The following is an 18,965-nucleotide window of genomic DNA, read 5'->3' as shown; positions in this document are numbered from 1 at the left end:
TCAGCAACCCAGACAAGAACATTTTAGTGCATAATTATGGATGAGATGCAAAAGGACGAAAAAGAGGGAAAACATCTGTTCACATAGAGTTTATTGCCGTTCACTTAAGAGGCCCATTAAATGCCAGAAAAAGCTTCTGTTTGAGGCAATTATCCTGCTGAAAATCTCTATGTCAATTTGTCCTATGATTATTCCTGGAGTGCTGACACTGTGCAGATACACTCACCACAGAGAAAAAGGGTGCCCAGCCAGGCTTACAGAGGAATTTTCAGAAGCAGGGTAGCCAGCGCTTCTCAGGGTCTTTACCTCTGTAGAGATGTGGGTTGTTTATTGGAGTCTTTCCCTGTAGTTCAGCTGCCTCAGCTCCTTTATTTCAAAAATATCCTTTGAGCTTTTTCACTGGAAGTGCACCTAAAAGTGGGATTGTTCTTCTTGTAGCCACAGCAATATGGGATGTGAGAAGCTCAAATCCATTCTTCAAATGCTCAAAGGAGGGAGACCAGCTGTCCCACTGACCAAGAAATCATTTGGCTCACGAGGCTGCAAGGTCTGTTCAGAGGAGAGGCTTCATCTCCTTGAAGCCCAACCATGCACTTGTTTGACAAGGAGGAAAGCAAGTGTGAGTGTGTTGGTTCATCCCTCCCCCACTCCTGTTCAGGCCTTTCCACAAGAGCTTGGTGGGGAAGCATCTCTTGATCATACTGGGAACTCTTGGAAAGCTAAGGTGGGTGGCAGTACTGACCGTACCAGGAACTCCTGCTGCCTCACGTAGGTGGGAGATGACAGAGGGAATAATCAGTCATCCCCTGACAGCCTTGGAATGTTCCTTATCTGAAATGTAGCTCAAGTGGGACAGTACCATCCTCACTGGAATTTCAAAAATTCCAGTAACAACTAACCCAGATTGCAGCCAGGATGAAAATATATCAAGGACTTAAGACAACCATCTCACAGCCCTAAAAACAGTGGTCCTAAGAGAGACCCTTTGAGCTCTTCTGGACTGCAGTGGGCTGCATCAGTATTTCCCTCTCTGTGGGATGCCTCTCAGAGTGCCCAAACTCTCAAGTTTGTGAAATTCAGAGAAGCGTCACCTGGCAACAGAACCTGGACTGATATCCCACTCCTCGAGCCTCAATACCCCACCTCGCCCTCATTAAGAAATGCCAAAAAAGGCATTAGACATGTTTCACTGATTCTTGAGGGGAATGTTTTAATACATATACCTGTGTACTTATACTTTACATATCCATGCCTCTGTGTGTATTACCTTTGTACATTTGCATACACATATCTGCGTGTGTGCCTTGACTTGGACACCCAATAGCAAATATAGTATACGTGTTATTATCTTGAATCCATAACTGTTATCACTGTTTAGAGTTGATCCTTGGTTAATCTAAGTGCTTCTAGATCCTTTAGACATGAACAATTGACCATGTCTGAGCCTAAGATTGGATCGAGCCATATGTGGGAACCTCTCTGAGAAGCAGTTTGGAAAGCAAGGGAGCCCACTCTTAATCTCAAGACCCACCAGAGAGTCTCCCTTAATCTTTCCTTCCTTACCCCTTTCTACATCCCTGGCCCCCATATAAATCACTCTAAATTGATGCTAATTTGGTTTTCCTCTATATATATTATCCATGCAGTAGGTAGTAGAGTAAGCCTTGTCATCAAACTTTGCCTCACTTTTGCAAATGCATATTAAAGTTTGTTTTCACTAATACATTTGATGGTGATTCTTTAAGCAACCTAAATCATTCATTTGTGTGACAGCGAGGGTCCCTCCATGGCTCTGGTGTGTTCCCTCAGGGAAGGGTTGCTTTTCAGAGCTTCACTTTAGCCAAAATTATGACTGAAGGTTCACACATAGGTGCTTCTGAAACACCAACAGCCGGCTCAGTTGCTTAACTCTCTGATGACACAGAAAATAAACAAACCTCCCCTCCTCTGTTTGGCTCACAAATTGAAGGAAAGGCTGATGTAAGGCTTAGATATCAGCTGGTTGACCGGGATTTGGAGAAGGTGAATCAAAAGGCAGGAGATACGACAATGGTGGGAGCACAGCATGTGATGCACATGGTACATGCCTCTTACTGTCTGGAAAATATATTGTCCTCGTGGTAGGTAATGGACATTAACAGGAACAGAGCAAAGTGATGTGGGGCAATACTCCCCTAGTGCTGGCTGCTCTCAGTGTGAGACAGTCTCAAAGGATGAAAGCAAAACACAGGAAATATATTCCCTTGAAACTGCTTTTACTTTTGGAAATACCATTCAGAAAAGTTTCTTCCCCCTTTCTTTTCTCCCTAGCCCCTCCCTTTCTTAGTAAGGCTGGGTTTTGACTCACGTCTGCTACTCTTTCTCCAAAATATGTAATTTTTACTTCTTCATTGAGAAAAACAGACATGAGGAGAAAATTCCCAGAAAGTAACCAGTCCACTTCAGATCTTGAAGCAGTGGTAGTTTCTAATTGCTGAGCACCCAGAGTGGTGTCTGGGCTCACCAGGAGCCTGGCCAGGAGCCAGTGGACACATAGACCAGGCTGCAGCCGCACAGGAACTGCCCCACAGGATGTCCGGCCCAGGCACAGCTTGAGGAGCTGGGGGACCCCAAGAACCCACAACATGAGGAACTGAGGACACTTGGCTACCCAAGACAGTAGTTTCCTCTCCAGCCTTTGGTGGGGTAAAAGCTCTGGGACATGTTGCCATAGCAGCAGCTTTGCCTAGGATTATTATTATTATAATAATTCCTTATTTTTTTGTTAACAACAGCTTCTGGTACACTGCTACCTTCACATTTTATTGTACTTTTTAAAAGTGTTCTCCATAAATCCACGATCGATTTTTAAAGCTGTATTGAAGTACCCAAGTCCCCCAAGCCTTGTAAGTATATGGGAGCCCGACAGGCACCCAGATTTCCAGAATTAAGCATCACCCCATTTGCTCTTTGAGATGGAGTTTGCGGGTTTTTTTCAACAATTGCTTGATCCAACATCGCCCTCTGGTGGAAACTAGAGAATAGAGCAGGATAAACTGGAGCCGCTAACAACGTAATAATAGTCACTTGATTGCTGTGAAAACAATGAAAATCTCGGTCCAGGCCATGATGTTATCTCTAATTGTTACATTTATTCCTAGCCATTTTGCAGTTTATCTCAAATAGTTCTCGACTGCAAGAGAATGGTAATGAATGGTGAAGGCCAGTTTTCCTGTATTTCTCACAAATTTGTTTTAAACAGAGCCAAAAGCCTGTCTATCGAGACAATATGACTTTATGGCACTGTTTCTGTGAAGGAAATCAACAAAATTCCCTGTTGCAGGAAGCTATTATTTTGTGCCCAAGCTCTAAAATCCATCATACATCCCATCTGCTGTCTGGAATCACAAGGATTGATAAAAATGTCTCAAAATATAACCGTTCTCTTTCTATCCCACTATTACACCTTTGAAGTTCCATGTGAGTGTGACAGATTGGTTGCCATCTGCCAGGGGTGCCTCTTCAATGTAGATCAGAAAGTGTGGATAGGAAGGAAATACTCAATGTAAGTTTGGATAACTTATGTCCAGACACGCATGGGCTTAATGAACAGCACAGGGATAAAATGCTTTGCACAGGTGACAGCTAAGTCTTTCTTTAAGGACACCTTTCATCAGCACGGGGAGGTCAGGGAGGTTTAATGAACCTTCCACTGTTAATCCTCTCCCATGTGTGAGTGTTTCTCTGACACTTATTCTGTGATTCCAGATTAAAACTACAGAGCTGATGTGGCAGCACAGACAGATTTAAGATCAAAATGGAGTTTTGAAAATTCCTCAGCTGCCAGCTCAGCTTCAGCTGGAGCTGGAGAGGTAACAGAGGCCACATCTTTGCTTCAGCTACTGGCGAGAGTCTTGGGTGAGGAGCAGAAACTCAGGGATGGCTGATGAGATATTGCTGGAGACTGACACCCGGGGCTGGGTAGCAGAAACAAGACAGGACTCATCTCAACAAACTTCAGGCTTCAGCTGCCTGGAAGCAGTCAGTGTCACTGAGCTGGCCTGAAGGCACTGAAATAGTGTGACTCCCCTTTGTGGGCGGGTGTATAGCTGGCACTGGGCAGCATCACTATGAATCTAGGATATATTCTAGATTATTTAAATTTTCCATGCCTAGGGAAGCATAATGGAAGGATGTTTGGTTATTCCCAAAATATTAGGACTTATTCTTGGCAAATTGAAAGCTTCTGGAACAAAAAGATGAGGTTTCTGAATAGAATGCTCAATCTTTGTGTGGCATGACTTTAGCCAGGCAGAAAACCTCTGTGAGAAGGAGTAAGATTTAAAAAGGAATTTCAAGCTAGAGACTGTGGGAAATGAGGAGGAAGTGAGGAGGAAGAAAGGAGCAGTGGACCATGAAGGCATTTCATTAGAGGTGCAATTTTGACCTCTTTATAACCACAAATAAGGAGGAAAAGCAAAGCGTAACCCGGACAAATAAAGCCCCTTTTAATGGGGCACAGGAGATGGAGCAATCAGGCTGAATGTATGTTTGCTTCTATTTGCTATAAATGTGAAAATAAGATACAGCTTTAAAATCCTCAATTTTTATATAAGGGTATTCAAATATCAGACATATTTCAGAAGGATGATAATTACTGAGTCATTGTAACAGCATGATAAAAGTTACATGGGAAAGAACGAAAATAGATCTCCTCCAAATAAGGAAAAGGACATGAACTCTGTCAGATTAAAAGCAGAAACAGAAAGGAAGACTAAAAAAATATTTTGAGGAAAAAACTTGCTACTAGACAAAAGCCTCCTCTATCCTAGCAGAAGCAGGGAGCCTGCTGGAGGGTTCTGCAGGTGACTAGGGTGTGCAGTCAGAATAGCAAAGGAGTTTGAGAGAAGACACGTCCTAACACAACAGCTAAACAGATTATTTGTGCCTGCATTCAGTGCAGAAAAGCTGAGTGAAATTCCCACAGCAGAACCATTTGTTAAAGGGATAATGCAGGGAAGCTGCCTCAGATTGAAGGGTCATTAGATGAGGCTTTAGAACAAGTAGATGCAAGGGATAGTAACAAATTCATGAAAAGCAGATGCTACTCACTTGTGGGTTTTTAAGGAATGCTAATGGAAATTGTTGCACTGTAAGAGCCAGCGTATAAGCTTTTACTTTAAACAGCTGAAGAAAAAAGAGGATGGCATGCGATACTGTCTTCTTTTAAGTGCTGTAAGGGATCTAGAGAAATGCAAGCCACCAAATCTGACACCTGTGCCAGGCAAACAGCAAAAGCCATAGTAACAGAATAGTTGCAAGGAGAGACACAGACTGAGGGGAGAATTGGCAAAGTTTTGCAGTGAGAACCTATGAAGCTGTGCTCCACCACCTTCTGACAGCTTCAGAGGAAACCGTGAGGCTGCAGATGAGAGCAATCTGCTCAGTATGATCTGCTCAGCTTCTGGAAAGCCTTTAATAACATCTGTCACCAAGGACCCATTAAGAAGCTAATCTGGCATGGGGCAAGAGGGAAGACCCTCTCATGAGTCAGCAACTGCATAAAGGATAGAGAGACGAGGTAAGGATAAATCATCCATTCTTCACAGTGGAGAGAAGCAACCAAGTGCATCTTAGAGGAATCATGGTGGGGCCAGTATTCATCCACAGACCTATGAGTCAGGCAAATGACTGATCTGCTGGTGGCACCAGTTTATTCAAGGTAGTAAAACGCAAACTGCCTCAAGGAGCTGCAAAAACTATCTTATGAGTTTGCTCAAAGTAACAGCAGATGAAAATCAGTGTAGCTAACAGCAGAGAAAAACACCTGGCTGACCTGGGAGAAAGACTGCCTCACTTTCCAGCCTCAGCAATGCCTCTGAAACAGCTACTACCACTCAGGACAGGTATCTTGGAGCTAGGTTGCCACTTAAATGCTTATTAATGACTATAAAGCATTTTAATATACTATGAAGGGAAGAGAGATCATAAAGTCATAGAATAGTTTGGGTTGGAAGGGACATTAAAGATCATCTAGTTCCACCTCCTGGCATGGGCAGGGACACCTTCTATTAGACCAGATTGCTTAAAGCCCCATTTAACCTGGCCTCAGAGGCTTCTAGGGATAAGGCACCCACAATCTCTAGACAACCTGTGCCAGGGCCTCACCACCCTCATAGTGAAGAATCTCTAATCTAATTTCACCCTCTTTCATTTTAAAGCAATTCCTCCTTTTCCTATCACTACATGCCCTTGCAAAAAGTCTCTCTCCAACCCTCTTGTAAGCCCCCTTTAGGTATTGGAAGGTGCTGTAAGGTCTCCCCAGGGCTGTCTCCTCTCCAGGCTGAACAACCGCAGCTCTCTCAGGCTATGTATATAGGAGAGGTGCTCCAGCCCTCTGACCATCTTCATGGCCTCCTCTGGACTCACTCCAGCAGGTGCACATTCTTCTTATGTTGGGGTCCCCAGGGCTGGATGCAGTACTCAAGGTGGGGGTCTCACAACAGCAGAGGGGCAGAATCACCTCCCTTAACCTGCTGGTCACGCTGCTTCAACGCAGACAAGGACACAGTTGGCCTTCTGGGCTGCGAGTGCACATTGCTGGGTCATGTTGAGCCTCTCCTCAACCAACACCCCCAGGTCCTTCTCCTCAGGGCTGCTCTCAGTCCATTCTCCACCCAGCCTGTATTTCTGTTTGGGATCATCCTGACCCAGGTGCAGGACCTTGCACTTGGCCTTGTTGAACTTGACAAGGCTTGCACAGTCCCACCTCTCAAACCTGCCAAGGTCCCTCTGGATGACATCCCTGCCCTCCAGTGTGTCCACTGCACCCCTCAGCTTGGTGTCACTGGCAAACTCACTGAGGGTGCACTCAGTCCCACTGTCCATGTCACTGACAAAGATTTTAAACAGCACCAGCTCCAATACTGACCCCTGAGAAATGTCTTCCTTTGGGACACCAGCCCCTCCTCGTTGGCAAGAGCAGGGTCCAGCACAGCACCTCTCCTTGCTGGCTGCTCTATCACCTGGAGAAGGAACCTCCTGGATAGCTTATGCTTTACTGTGCTGTCCCCCCCAACAGATATGTCCCCACGAGGATCAGGGCTTGTGAAAATGAGACAATTCTGTATTATGTAAACCAAGATCCTTCAAGGTGGGAAAGAAAAGTCTGAAAAGGAGTATGGTGGAACTTTATGAACTCAAAAAGGGCCATGGAGAATGGGGCATGGAGTCACTACCTCTCATAGCATGCAGGAAAGGGGCATCAGATGATGTTTTCAGGTTCAAGACAAAGATGAAGGCAACAAGCTCTGCTCCTGGACAAAGAAGTTTCTCCCTTTACAGAAACTGTTTTCACAGGATGTTGGGGAATACAGAAGCACCATACATGTTTTTAGAAGCAAGTAAACAACTGTGTGGAAGATAAATCATCTGAAACACTAAGCTACCCCTCAGGTGAGGAAGACCCTAGATCAGAAGTGGCTGTCCCCCCTGCTGGCCATGAGCAGAGCTAGGACATCAGACTGATGAGCTTTGTAGCTGAACCTATTCTGCCACTTTATCAACTAGACAATTTTTAGAAGTAGATTAGAAGAAACCCCATCACCCTGCAGAGAAGACGTGCACGAGCACAGCTTTGGTTTCTTAGGGGGCTACGATCACCCTATTAGCATTAGTAGTGTTTCTTGCTCCAGGATAAGTTACACTGTTTGCTATTTTTAAGCTTAAAATAAAGATTAAGAAAAAAGAGCCCATTCTTATGTTCTTTTTCCGTGTATTTTTATGTTCTGTGTTAGCTCAGGACAAACCTGCATTTTGACAAGCCCTATGCCAACACTGCTGCCAAAAGCAGCAGCTCTGCCCTCTCATACCACTGGAAAGGACAGATGGGGGGGGGGGGGGGGGGGGGGAAGAAGGGGGGAATGCAAAATTAGCCTTCAGAGCCTAGAAAAAGAGTACAAGGCTGCTGAAGGCAGGGCTGGCTTAGGCTGGTCCCAGGCGCTTATTGACCTATAATTTAATTTGGTTATGTTTCTTCTGACAGCTGTCCCTTGCAAATGGTAACTGTCCTCATCCCCCCTGAGAACAGCAGGAGTTGGCAGCCATGGCTGAATGTGGCCTTTCTTGGCCCTGTCAGGCCATCCCAAATTAAAGAAAATCCCTTGCTTATGAAAGGAAACACTACAAAAATGATCCTTGCTCCATTATTAGAACTTTATTTATCAGTTAATTTTAATAATTGAAATTATTGAAGGATTTTGAATGGTTTTATAACTCTATGGACAAAAATGCTAGACAAAAAAGGATGATAACACTCTCAAGTGGGCCATTTAAGATTTAATGAGTCGTTTAATCACTCAGAGTCAGATCTGTACTTTGACGGTAAGATCCAATTTTGGGGAGTGATTATCTTCAGACACATCAAAGGGCTTGAACTGCTGATGGGAGTGTAAAGCCCAACAGAGCCTCTGCCATGGAGTGAGAGGGTCTGGGCTCTGGTGACTCAGCTTTCTTACAGCAGAGGAGCTTGCTCATGTCCAGTTACAGACAAATTTTTCTTTAGAGTGTTTATCTAGTCTTAAATGGCTCTTCTATGAAACTGATGCTGGTGTTATAATCCTTGTTGGTTTGTCTCCAATTTATTAATATCAGACATTGTAAGGAAAGCAGACAGTATTGTTGTGAAGCAGAAAAGGGATGTTGCATTCCCAAGCCCACTCTGAAAGGTCCTCTCCTGTAGAACAAAGGCCATATCAATGTTGCTGTGTGGGGGAGGAGGGGAGGGGCTGGGGGAAAATCATTGGTGTCTGAGAGCAAAATCTGAGGGCCTTGAAGGAAAAAAAGAGATTTGCAAACAAGTGTAAGAAAAGATGCACAAAACTGTAGCTCATGTGGAGCAATATTAGGAGAAACTAAGTTCCCTGAGGTGCAATGTGAGCAAATGCAGTGATCAGTATAACAGACCTGCTCTTAAAATCACACTTGCCTGGTCACTGTGTGTGAGAGTGAACTAACACTGCTTTCTGTAACAGCTGACCTGAAGCACTGTAATGCAGCACTGTGTGGGGTTTTCTTTTCCTTCTAAATCATACAGACAATGATAAAATTTGTTAGCAAGATGGCAGAAGCAAGGGCAATTCTAGATTAGATTTGGTACAAGAGGAGATAACTGATTTTTACTGAATCTGAGCCTACTGCATCAAATACCCTTTAGATGAAGATGCAGAAATGCTAAATTGATGTTATTTGTATTATACCACAGCAATCTGATCCCTATTATGTGAAGAGTATTTATGTATCTTATCTTCTCCTTCACAAGAGGCTAGGACAAATGCTGGGCAGAAACAATGTCAGATGGAGGAGATGATCAGCTGGACTAATACTTGGATCAACACATCATGCCTTTCCCAGGAGGCAGAAGATACCACTGAGCATCAAGTGGTTGACTTAGTTCCCTTCCATCCAGTAATGGAGTAAAAGTCCAAGCTGCTACTAGGAGATGCAGCACTAGTTGTAAATGGAAAAGGAGCCTCTGGGATTCAAAGCTTGGCCCTTGATGAGGAGCCCTGCAGAGCAGAAATGCACTCTCCCACCAGGTGAGCAGCCTCATTGGCTGTGCCCCTGTGCACTGAAAAGCCACCTGCCCCATGCCCATAGTTGTGAACCACTGGGAGCTTAACTCCTCCTTGGCTCAAAACCTCTCTCTGCACTCTCACACACTGCCTGGATGGCCTCAGGCCCACCTTCACCTCGATATCGTGAGCTCCCTGCAGTGAGGGCTCAAGGGAGCAGCATCTGTCAAAGATGTCTCTAGTAGTGCCAGGGTCAGGGGAGAGACTCCAGCTCCCCTTTTCCCTGGTTCCCCCCAGTGTCACCCTGTGCATCCCTGGGTAGATGTAAGTTAAGCCATCCCCATCCCGGATGAAGTGTTTCACCCACGGAGCATGAACCTTCAGTACTTGTCCCCTGACAGGGAACAGCTGCTTGTCCCCCACCAGCTGGTGGGCTCCCATGCCTGTGCAGTTGACAACAATGTCATATTCGCTGTGCAGCTCCCACAGGTCTGCTACTTTCCTGGTGTACATCTGGGTGCCAGTTGCTTTCAACCTGCAAAAAGACTCCAGAAATGAGGCAGAAAAGAAACCCCTAAGCCCTTATGTTATTATTATGAACACTAAGTAAATGAGATATGTTGCCTTTGCCTTTACATACTGATCAGAACCAAACAACAGATGGGACAAAAAGCAAAGAAAATGCCATGGGGGTCCTGTTTGTGATTTGTCTGATTTGACCAAAGGTATTTTTTAGCCTGGTTGGGCTGGAAAAAGTACAGCAAGTTGAGCAGTTTTAGAGAACGGTCTGGCATCAGACCCTAGGCAAACAGTCAGGTCCTCATGGTCTCGATTCATTTCTGTAACAGTACCAAGCTTTAACAACCCAAGCAAGCTGGGAAACAACAAATTTATTTACCAACTTGCTCATGCTAGTGGCAGAGCTATCGTAGTACACCCCTTTTAATGTGCCTGTTATGTGCTGTCACATTCATTCCCAACTCACCTCCTGAGCCACGTAGCCATCTAGTGCCATGTGCCAAGCCCTAAGATCTGCACTAAGGCTGAGTAGATGTGGCACAGGACCCCCAGTGAACCCATAACCTTCTGAAGCAGCAGCCAGAGTCACCAAGGATGGCTCAGAGCACTAAACATGCATGTCTGCTCTTCAGTGAAAGTCACCTCTTCTTGAGGTTCACTTTTGAGCTCAATTTCAAGCCAAATCCTCTCCTGAACTCGCCTGAATTTTGAAGCCCTTCCCTGTGGAAAATCACTGGTATGAGATGGAGTCACTGCATGCTGTCAGCTGGATCTCGTTGCTGGGGGTTTTCACTGGGGGTTTTCACTGGGGGTTTTAGCATAAGCAAATCAGGAGACAGGTCTGTGATGCACTAAGTGGAAAATCCCATCCTCTGCAACATTCTAGGAGCTGGCAAAGTCATCAACCTCACTATAAAGGCAGTGGTTTCCCACAAAGCAGTGAGTGAGCCAAGAATCCAGGGCATAGTTGATGCTCTGGGGCCTGATGTAGCAGGGCACTGACGCTGGCTGGGAAGAACAGGGGAGACCTCGTGCAGCAGCTGTGGCTGGGCAACTTGCAGGGAGAGCTCATAAGTGTTGTATTTGGTACTCTGCCATCATGCCATAAGAAATACACCAATGAAAAAACCTGTTGAAAACTCCTGAATTCAGGCAATTAAGCAGGAAAAAATTCCAGAAGTCTATTTTTGGAAAAGCAAGGTGGGCACAACAACAATTTTCCTTGTGGATTGCCAGGAGAATGGTCTATAAATACTGCTCAGGTCACTAGGGGTTTGAGAATTAGTTACATGTTTAATATTCTCTCGCTTCTCATCACCATGGAGAATAAAAAAAAAAAGAGCTTGATCACTTCATTAGACTACATCCTTTGAGAAATAAGAGGACTACAGCAGGAACAAGGAGGGAGCAGAAATCACATGGCAGATACTAAATGGGTTGTACAACTTAGCTGTCCTGCAGCAGAAATTTGCTTCAGTCAGGCAATGAAACATGACAGAGCATGTGTACCGAGTAGATGGCACAGACCTCACATGGCACTGGTGCCACAGGAGAACTCCCAGCCTGCCTGGCTGCTACAAGAAATGCTTTTTCACATTTTGCAGTGTGATGAAAGGCATCCAGTAACCAGCTGAGCTGGCAATTTGTACCTTGTTGTCAGTACACATCTCTTTACTTAACCCCAAATCAGCTTGCAGCCTGTCGCTTTCTCTCAAGCAGATACAGCCATTTGCTCACTTTAGAGGTACTTATTTGGATTGAAAACTTATCCCAGGTGTCAAAGCCTTTTTAGATCTGCATCCTGTCTCTCCTACAGTTCTCCAAAATCCATGTATTTGGGGAAAACTTAGAAATTGGCAGATTTTCTAACTTTGATGTCAATCCAGGCATGAACTCTGAAGCCACAACTCCTCAGAGTGAGTGCATCACCCATCTTATGCAGCCAAATATTTTCAAGAGATTTGTTACAATGGTGATGTTTAATGTTTTGGGTTTTTTTTCACCTAACTGGATTAAGAAATTCCTCCAATTTTTGAAAAAATTTGAGATTAATTGGTTCGGCTACTTCATAAGTGCAAAGTCTTGACAGTAAGATACCTTCGTAGACATGCTTATTCTCTCAGGGGCTGGATGTCTCCTCAAAAACAGAGGGATATTATTTGGGAAGTTTGGCAAATGTGGAGCAGCCAAATGTTTTCTCAGAACATGGCAGGTTCCTGATGTACCTTCAAGGTCTGGCTGGCCAAGCATGGCCCCTGTGGCTACGCTGGCCCTATACCCAGGGACATTCACACTCCAAGCCCCACTGTACAGACACACTGGGAGGAAGGGGACATTGCGTAAATGGGGCCTTTCACATTTTAGGAAAGTTGGGTATTTATTTCCTGTACTACTCCCCAAAGAAGAGCTTGTTGTATTTTCCCCAGTGAAAACCAGCCTTTTTCCAGTTTTGTTCAAATCTAAGGCTCTCAAGGAGATCCCGTCTTGCCTCCAGTCCCTCTGCCAGGGTTTCCCCCTGCATGCCCAGCCTTCAGCAAAACCAACCTTTTCTCCAGCCACAGCAGGTATGGTGGACAGTCACATTTCAGTGTCGTAAAGGCCTGACCAAATCGGTGCTGCGGGAACTTTTGGAGTTCTGCTTTGGACATTGGTCGAAATCCCAGCACAATATCTGACCAGAAAGGTAACTCTTCCTTGGGAGTGCTTTTAAAGACCTGCCACCTAAAAAGAGACAGAGGAAAAGACGGAAAACTTCACTGCTAATGCTCTGCCATGTTATGTGTCATGGCAATCTTAGCACAAACCCAGGAGCTCAGGAACCTGATTCCTCCCATCAGTCCAGCTCTGCAAGGTTAACAGCAACGGGGAAACATTGCTGCCTGCTCCTGCAGTACCTGTCTGGGCAAACAGGCAGAGGGTTGGCATAGCTGAGCTTAAGGGTAGCACACCAGGGTAAATAAACTGCAAAGGGCCCTTCCAGCAATAGTGTATGTACAGAGTTCCCCCAAACAGTGTCCCCACCACAACTGCAGACACCTGGCTGGACCTAGTGGGGTCACTTGCATACCTGTTCACCATTCCTTGGGTATCCACAAAGCTACAGAGTGTTCAGTCTCAATACTCCCAAGAGGCAAATTTCTGTGTATGTCATAGGCAGCATAAAATACCCGCAACACACAGCCCACAATTGAATCCCTGTACCTAGCTGCTGAAGCTGGAGGATCCTGCAGTCCCATCCCTACGGAAATGACCCCTGCTGCAAACAACTGGTGGGTGACAGTGTGGAAAACATCAGTAGTTAAAAGATATTTGATGCTGTTCAGACTTGAGTGGGCTTTCTGTGCATACCTATGCCTGAATTTTGCCTAAAAGTACATAATATGGGAGCAGCTACAATGCAGTTTCTTGGGAATATGAACATAAAAGCTATTCCTTGAAGGGAATATCCCTGAATTCTAAGAAATTCAAGGAAAACCTGTCTGCCTGCTCCAGAACACAGCACAAATGTACCAAAAGTTGCCCTGGGGGCTGTTCTTACCCAGAGACCAGGTGAATGCCAGCCTCTGATGCCTCGGCTGAGTTGCTGATGGCAAAAAGGTAAGTGAAGGTCTCTTTGAACCACTGCTTCTGCCTGTGGATTGGTGTGTCTGCATGTGAACAAAACCAAACGTGCAGAGAGGAATAATGCAATGAAGAGAAGAATACAAATGAGCGTCAAGGATATGGGACAGACAGGGAACACAGGTCAAGGCACTTTTCTTCCTGAGCCTCTACACATCACACCTGGACACAGCTGCATGAGGTGCCATGGGCAGTGCTGCCCTGAATTAAACAAACCTGGGTAGGTGTGAGGGATGAGCATCCCAGCTGCCACATCACTTGTTGTGTTGGGACTGAACTGGTCCGAAAGGACTGTCACGGAGCAGCTGGGACAAGTCTCTGTGATGCACAGTGCTGTGGACAGGCCGATGACTCCTGCCCCCACCACTGCGACCTTGGGTGAGGCCATCTCCAGGATGCAGAGCCAGAGGAGAGAGGTTGCTACCTGCATTTGGAAACAACATATCACATGTCACTATCCAGGGTGAGTATCAGGCTATGAAACACCCACACGAGATGTAACATAACCCCCCTCCCTGACAACTGATTGAAGGCTAACTGCTGCATACAACCAGGACTATGGTGAGGATTAAAAAAATCATCAGCCTTTGATATGACAACAAAGTTTTGAGAAGTATTTCAACAGCCACTACCTCATCCTCAGCACCAAAGAGTGATCTGCATGTGCACCACTGGTGTTTGGGCTGGTTTGGAGAAGGTTTCCACAATAAAACCTGAGGGAGTGAGGCACCCATCTAGTTTTCTATTGTGTCAGGTGCAAAAGGCACCTGACACAATAGTAACTGACACCTGAAACTGGCTTTTTTGCACCATAAGCAAAAAGGTTGAATATTGGGATCTCCAGCAGTGACTGCAGGACTGTCACTGCCTGGGCAGCAGAAGCAAATCACACTGGAGGTCTCCAGTTCATTGGTCCTTGTACCTGCCAGCATGACCCACTGCCTTGGACAGATTCGTGGGCATCCAAGGCCGCCACGCTCTCTCAGCAGCACACGGTGGTCCACTCCTCAGAATCTTCATCTGCTGATTGCTACTCCAGGAACTGCAGTGTCTCTATTTTCCCCTGTCCCGGGCAAGTTTCAGAGCTGGCACCTGTCATGGGGAGTGGCACACAGCTCTTGGCTGACAATCACCTGGTTGCCCATCCCAGTGAGGTGCCAGCCTGTGTTCCTGGCCATGGCCAGCTCAGGTCTTACACTGGTGAAGGCACGAAGCAGAACTGAACCACACAGCTCAGTGCACCTTGCAAACTCCCCAAAGCCAGGACTAAATGGGCACAAAAGAGAGAGACTGGGCAACCTCAGAGGTGATAAATCCTTTAGCAGCTTTGAACCAGGTGGCTCAGGGACCCCATTAGTGGGTTACTGCCGAAATCTGACCAAGGATGTAGGGAGAGAATCTCCTCTGCCTATGACTAATTTTTTCCTGGAATAGCTACAACATTCACTCTCAAGAGAGGATACTGAGTGAGACAGACCTTTAGTTTTGTGCCCTGATGGTTCTGGTTTCTCCTGTGCGGCTTGCTTATCAGTGACTGTAGAAACCCAGCCTTGTTAATTGCTTTCTGAGAACTTTTACTGGAAACCAGTGCCTGCACTTATAATGACAGGCTGATTTACCATCTTCCTGTGGCTTTTGACATCTTTGATGTAAATTTAGGCAAAAGAGACCATCCGGAATTATGATAGGTCAGGTTTATTTATGAGATCCCTGCTCATAACTGTTCACACAGCTTCTCACTTACCCCTGAGGTTTTACTACTTAAAATTTGATGTCTCTGCTATGTAAGAAGGGAAAGAGCAGCAGGCACTGTTGCCTGTCACTGCATTCCTTCTGCATCACAGCCAAGGGTTGTTACAACCCGTCTTCTTCCTCTCAGGGCAACACTTAAGTTTCTTTCTGTTAATTATCACATCTTCTTTCATAAGCTGACTACAGAAGTGCCCACACAGTGGAGAAAGAGGACACAGTAGGGGGGGAAATGGACCCTGGACCAGAACTGCTGGCCTTCATGGCTGACACCTGGAAACCCAGACTGGAAAAATGCTGGGAGAAGAGGAAGGGGAAAGAAAGGAAGAATATTAGTAACAAGAAATTGGGTAATAATCCTGTAATTACTTAGGAAAATTGGCTCTGAGAAAGGTATCTAAACACATTTTTATGAACAAACCTTTTCACTCAGAATTGGCAGCTGTGGAAATGGTGTGTGGCTCTCAGAGTGCCCAGCGAGCCTCCCAGCAGCCCATGGACAAGCACAGTCCTGCTTTTGCAGCTGCCCTGGAACATATGCAATGGGTACATTATCCACCTGCCAGAGATGTGCTTTCAGTTGTCCCTCACAACTCTCCTTCGCTGAAGCCCTTGGACCACGATGGAGATCGAATTTCCTGACTGACCTCCCTGTCCCTGGGGAAGAAAGGGGAGCTGTGGCTTGGTGGAGATTCAGGTTTCACAAGTCTACCCAGTTCAGATGGGATTTTTGCAGATGAGCCAGTTTGACATTAACTGATCCCTATGCTGCAAAATCCAGAGAGGGCAGGAAGGGGCTGCTGACAGTGCTGGAGCCTATGGGAGCTGCTCAGAAGGCCATGACAGGTTCAATGCACCGTTTTTCCTGCACCTACTGCTGCTGTCCAGGAGCACATCAAGCTTTCACGCCAAAAATTAGCTGGGTGCAAAGCGGAGGCTACACACAGCTCTTATGAGTGAGTGCAGCTCGGGCTTTGCAGAGCCACTGACCCCACTATGAGTGCAAGGCCCACCTATGGCTCTGCCCTGGCAGCATGACCTGCCTGCATCTTGCTGGGAGGGGGTACAGAAGGAGAAACTATTTTTAGCTGATGTGGCAACCCAGCTTAGTCCCAGCAGGGGTGACACTTCTCATCCTCTCAGTCAGGCCTGAGCATTTTGCAAAAATCAGTATTTAAAAGGCAGATCAATTGCAGTAGCTGTTGGGGAGGAAGGTGAATGGTGTCAGGTACTGTTTAGCTCTGTGTCCCTTCATAGTGTCCAAAGCACAGGACAGAAGCCAGAGAGAGTCACCTGGAGCTGTAATTCCCCAGCAATGAGGACACCAGTTGCCTGATGTGGGTTTCATGTCCCTGCCACCCTCCTGCTTCTCCCAGGCCAGAATGAATTATTTTTTAAAATACTGAGATATTTTGTGATGCGACTTCACCTCCCAACTCTCACAGCTGAGGAGACAATGTCAGCCTCATGTGACACAAGGGGGTCTTTATTCTTTCTTGCCTCAAATAGCTGTATGTCACCACTATGGCCACTAACCTTCATCTCTAACATCATATCATTCTGGCAGTGGGTAACATGACCAATATGGATAAATACACTGCTCCCCAGCACGCACGCACGCACACACAGATGAACGTGCATATCCACTGCCAGCTGCAGCTGCAGCCCACGGTCACAGCAGGCTGGATGCCCTTAGCTTGTGTTGCAACCTGCCTGGCCTACGAAAATAAGCGTATTTACACACCCAAATAAACAGTGGAAAAAGCCCAGCTGAACTGTTGACCAGAAAAGTCAGAACAGGAAGTAACTAGAGGAAACCAAAACCTGCTATATTTGAAGCCCTTGGTTTGTTTTTTTTTTTTCAAACTAACTCTCATCATAAGTAAGTGCTGAAACACTATTTTGAATCGCTTGAAGGCTGTGGTACTGGGGAACAAAGGCTCAAGCCTTTCTGAGCTGCTGGAGGGGCTCCTCATCCACCAGGGCAGATACACCCGCTGTCCCTGTCAGTGCCTGCTGTGGAACAATTTTTCCCTTCAATTTTTTTGTTGATCACTTTTGTTTAATCACTTCCCCAGTTTACAAGCACCCCTGGTGTTACTTCCCTTCAAATGACCCCAGAGAGGGGTTTTTCCAGGCAAAGACTGATCCATTCGTGGGTGTTTGCTGAGGAGGAGCTCCTGATTTTGGCCTTTTGACTCTGGCCTGGCCCCTTTTCTGCTCTCTGGGCTGCCCTGTGAGATTTGGGAAGTGCTGCAGAAGAAAGGCGAGGATCATCTTTCTTCACGGAACAAAGGACTCTAGAGGCTCCTTGGGATCTCCTCAGCTTTTCTGCACACACAGCACTGCTGCCAGAAAGGACTCACAGGCGACCACAGAAAGCCACTGTCAGAGGGGACCCCGGGGCTACCAGGAGGCCTCAGCCCCTCCTTCAGGTGGATTGTTTGCAAGCACGGGACACACCTTCGAAGCGATGATAGGTACACCCCTGCATCAGCTACCTGCAAGAGCCGCCTTCACCAAGAGCACCTAAACACCAAGCGATGCTCGTGCTTTCCTCCCAAACGGGCGCTCTTCGATCCTCGCTCCCCGCAGGGCCGAGCCCTCCCTGCCCCAGCTCCGGGAAATGGGATCTGCCCGCGGGAATTCCCCACGCAGCCACTGCGGGTGCTTCCCCGGCCCTCGGCCGCAAAAGGGCTCCGGCGTCCAACATTTACTTCTTCACCTAGAAGTACGGTCTAGAAACAACCCAAGCGGGGGGAGCAGGTGATACCTGGTGAGGAGGAGACCCCCGGTTCCGCCTGGAAGAGCCGGCCTCCCGGGAAGCGCGGGGCAGCGGCCGGAGCGCCGTGCCGCAGCAGCGCGGGGGCTGCCGCACCCCCCGTCCCGGAGCTCGCCCGGGGCCCGGCTCGCCCGCTGGCTGAAGGAGCTGTTTGTGCCCAGGCCGCCTCCGGCGCTGGCAGCGCTCCCGGACCGCCCGCGGCTGCGCTTTGGCTCTGCCGGGGCCAGGCCCAACGCCGGCTGCCAGAACTTTCCCCTTGATATTCCCTCCAGGGGAGGCCCAAGTGGACCCGCTATACTGCAGTGAATACATTGTCCTTTACCCTCCCTCACAGGCAGTTATGTTCTGAGAGTTTCTGGAGCTGCCTGAGGATCGCCGCAGCGCTTGAGCAATCGCGCGAGCGGCCAGGAGGGGAACTCCAGCCATCACAGGTCGGTGAGGAACGAACGGGTTCCTCCTGCCAGACCGCAAATCCCTCATGAGCGCGGCCAGGCAGGGCTGTTTTCAGCAGAAAAACACGAGTTTGTCAAAAACAAACCTCTCTGCAGGATCGCTAGAATGAAATTGCACGCCATATACCCCGGTTTATTGCCTCCGGGGTATTTGCCGTTGGCAGGATATTTTGGCTAATATTTGACAGCCTGAGCATTCGTCCCTGAACACTCAGCAGGACAGTGTTTGCCGACCACTCCCCTCCAGCCCTGTCGAACAGTGTTTGCAGTGGATCTTCCAAGCAGGTGCCT

At 47.0% G+C, this 18,965-nt stretch overlaps 1 protein-coding gene across 7 annotated transcripts; it reads right to left on the bottom strand.

The window, feature by feature from the left end:
• Positions 1 to 418: 418 nt before the first annotated feature.
• DDO (D-aspartate oxidase) lies at positions 419 to 18,353 on the bottom strand. Of its 7 annotated transcripts, XM_082303337.1 has the most exons (8): positions 18,214 to 18,353; positions 15,862 to 15,968; positions 15,436 to 15,737; positions 14,614 to 14,783; positions 13,908 to 14,115; positions 13,609 to 13,717; positions 12,615 to 12,791; positions 419 to 10,086 (listed from the first exon to the last, which is right to left on the bottom strand). In XM_082303337.1, the coding sequence occupies exons 5-8, from the start codon at positions 14,077 to 14,079 to the stop codon at positions 9,519 to 9,521; spliced, it is 1,026 nt and encodes a 341-aa protein (XP_082159463.1). In that variant the 5' UTR covers positions 14,080 to 14,115; positions 14,614 to 14,783; positions 15,436 to 15,737; positions 15,862 to 15,968; positions 18,214 to 18,353; the 3' UTR covers positions 419 to 9,518. The 7 variants fall into 7 exon arrangements, with proteins under 7 accessions (XP_082159463.1, XP_082159462.1, XP_082159464.1 ...); XM_082303336.1 differs by lacking the exon at positions 15,436 to 15,737; XM_082303338.1 differs by lacking the exon at positions 15,436 to 15,737 and having other exon boundaries at positions 14,614 to 14,754.
• Positions 18,354 to 18,965: the final 612 nt, after the last annotated feature.

This window comes from Coloeus monedula, assembly GCF_965178545.1.
Source record: "Coloeus monedula genome assembly, chromosome: 2".
NCBI classification, from domain to species: Eukaryota; Metazoa; Chordata; class Aves; order Passeriformes; family Corvidae; genus Coloeus; species Coloeus monedula.
The sequence above is the reverse complement of the archived record's forward strand: the minus strand, read 5'-3'. Positions and strand labels throughout refer to the sequence as shown.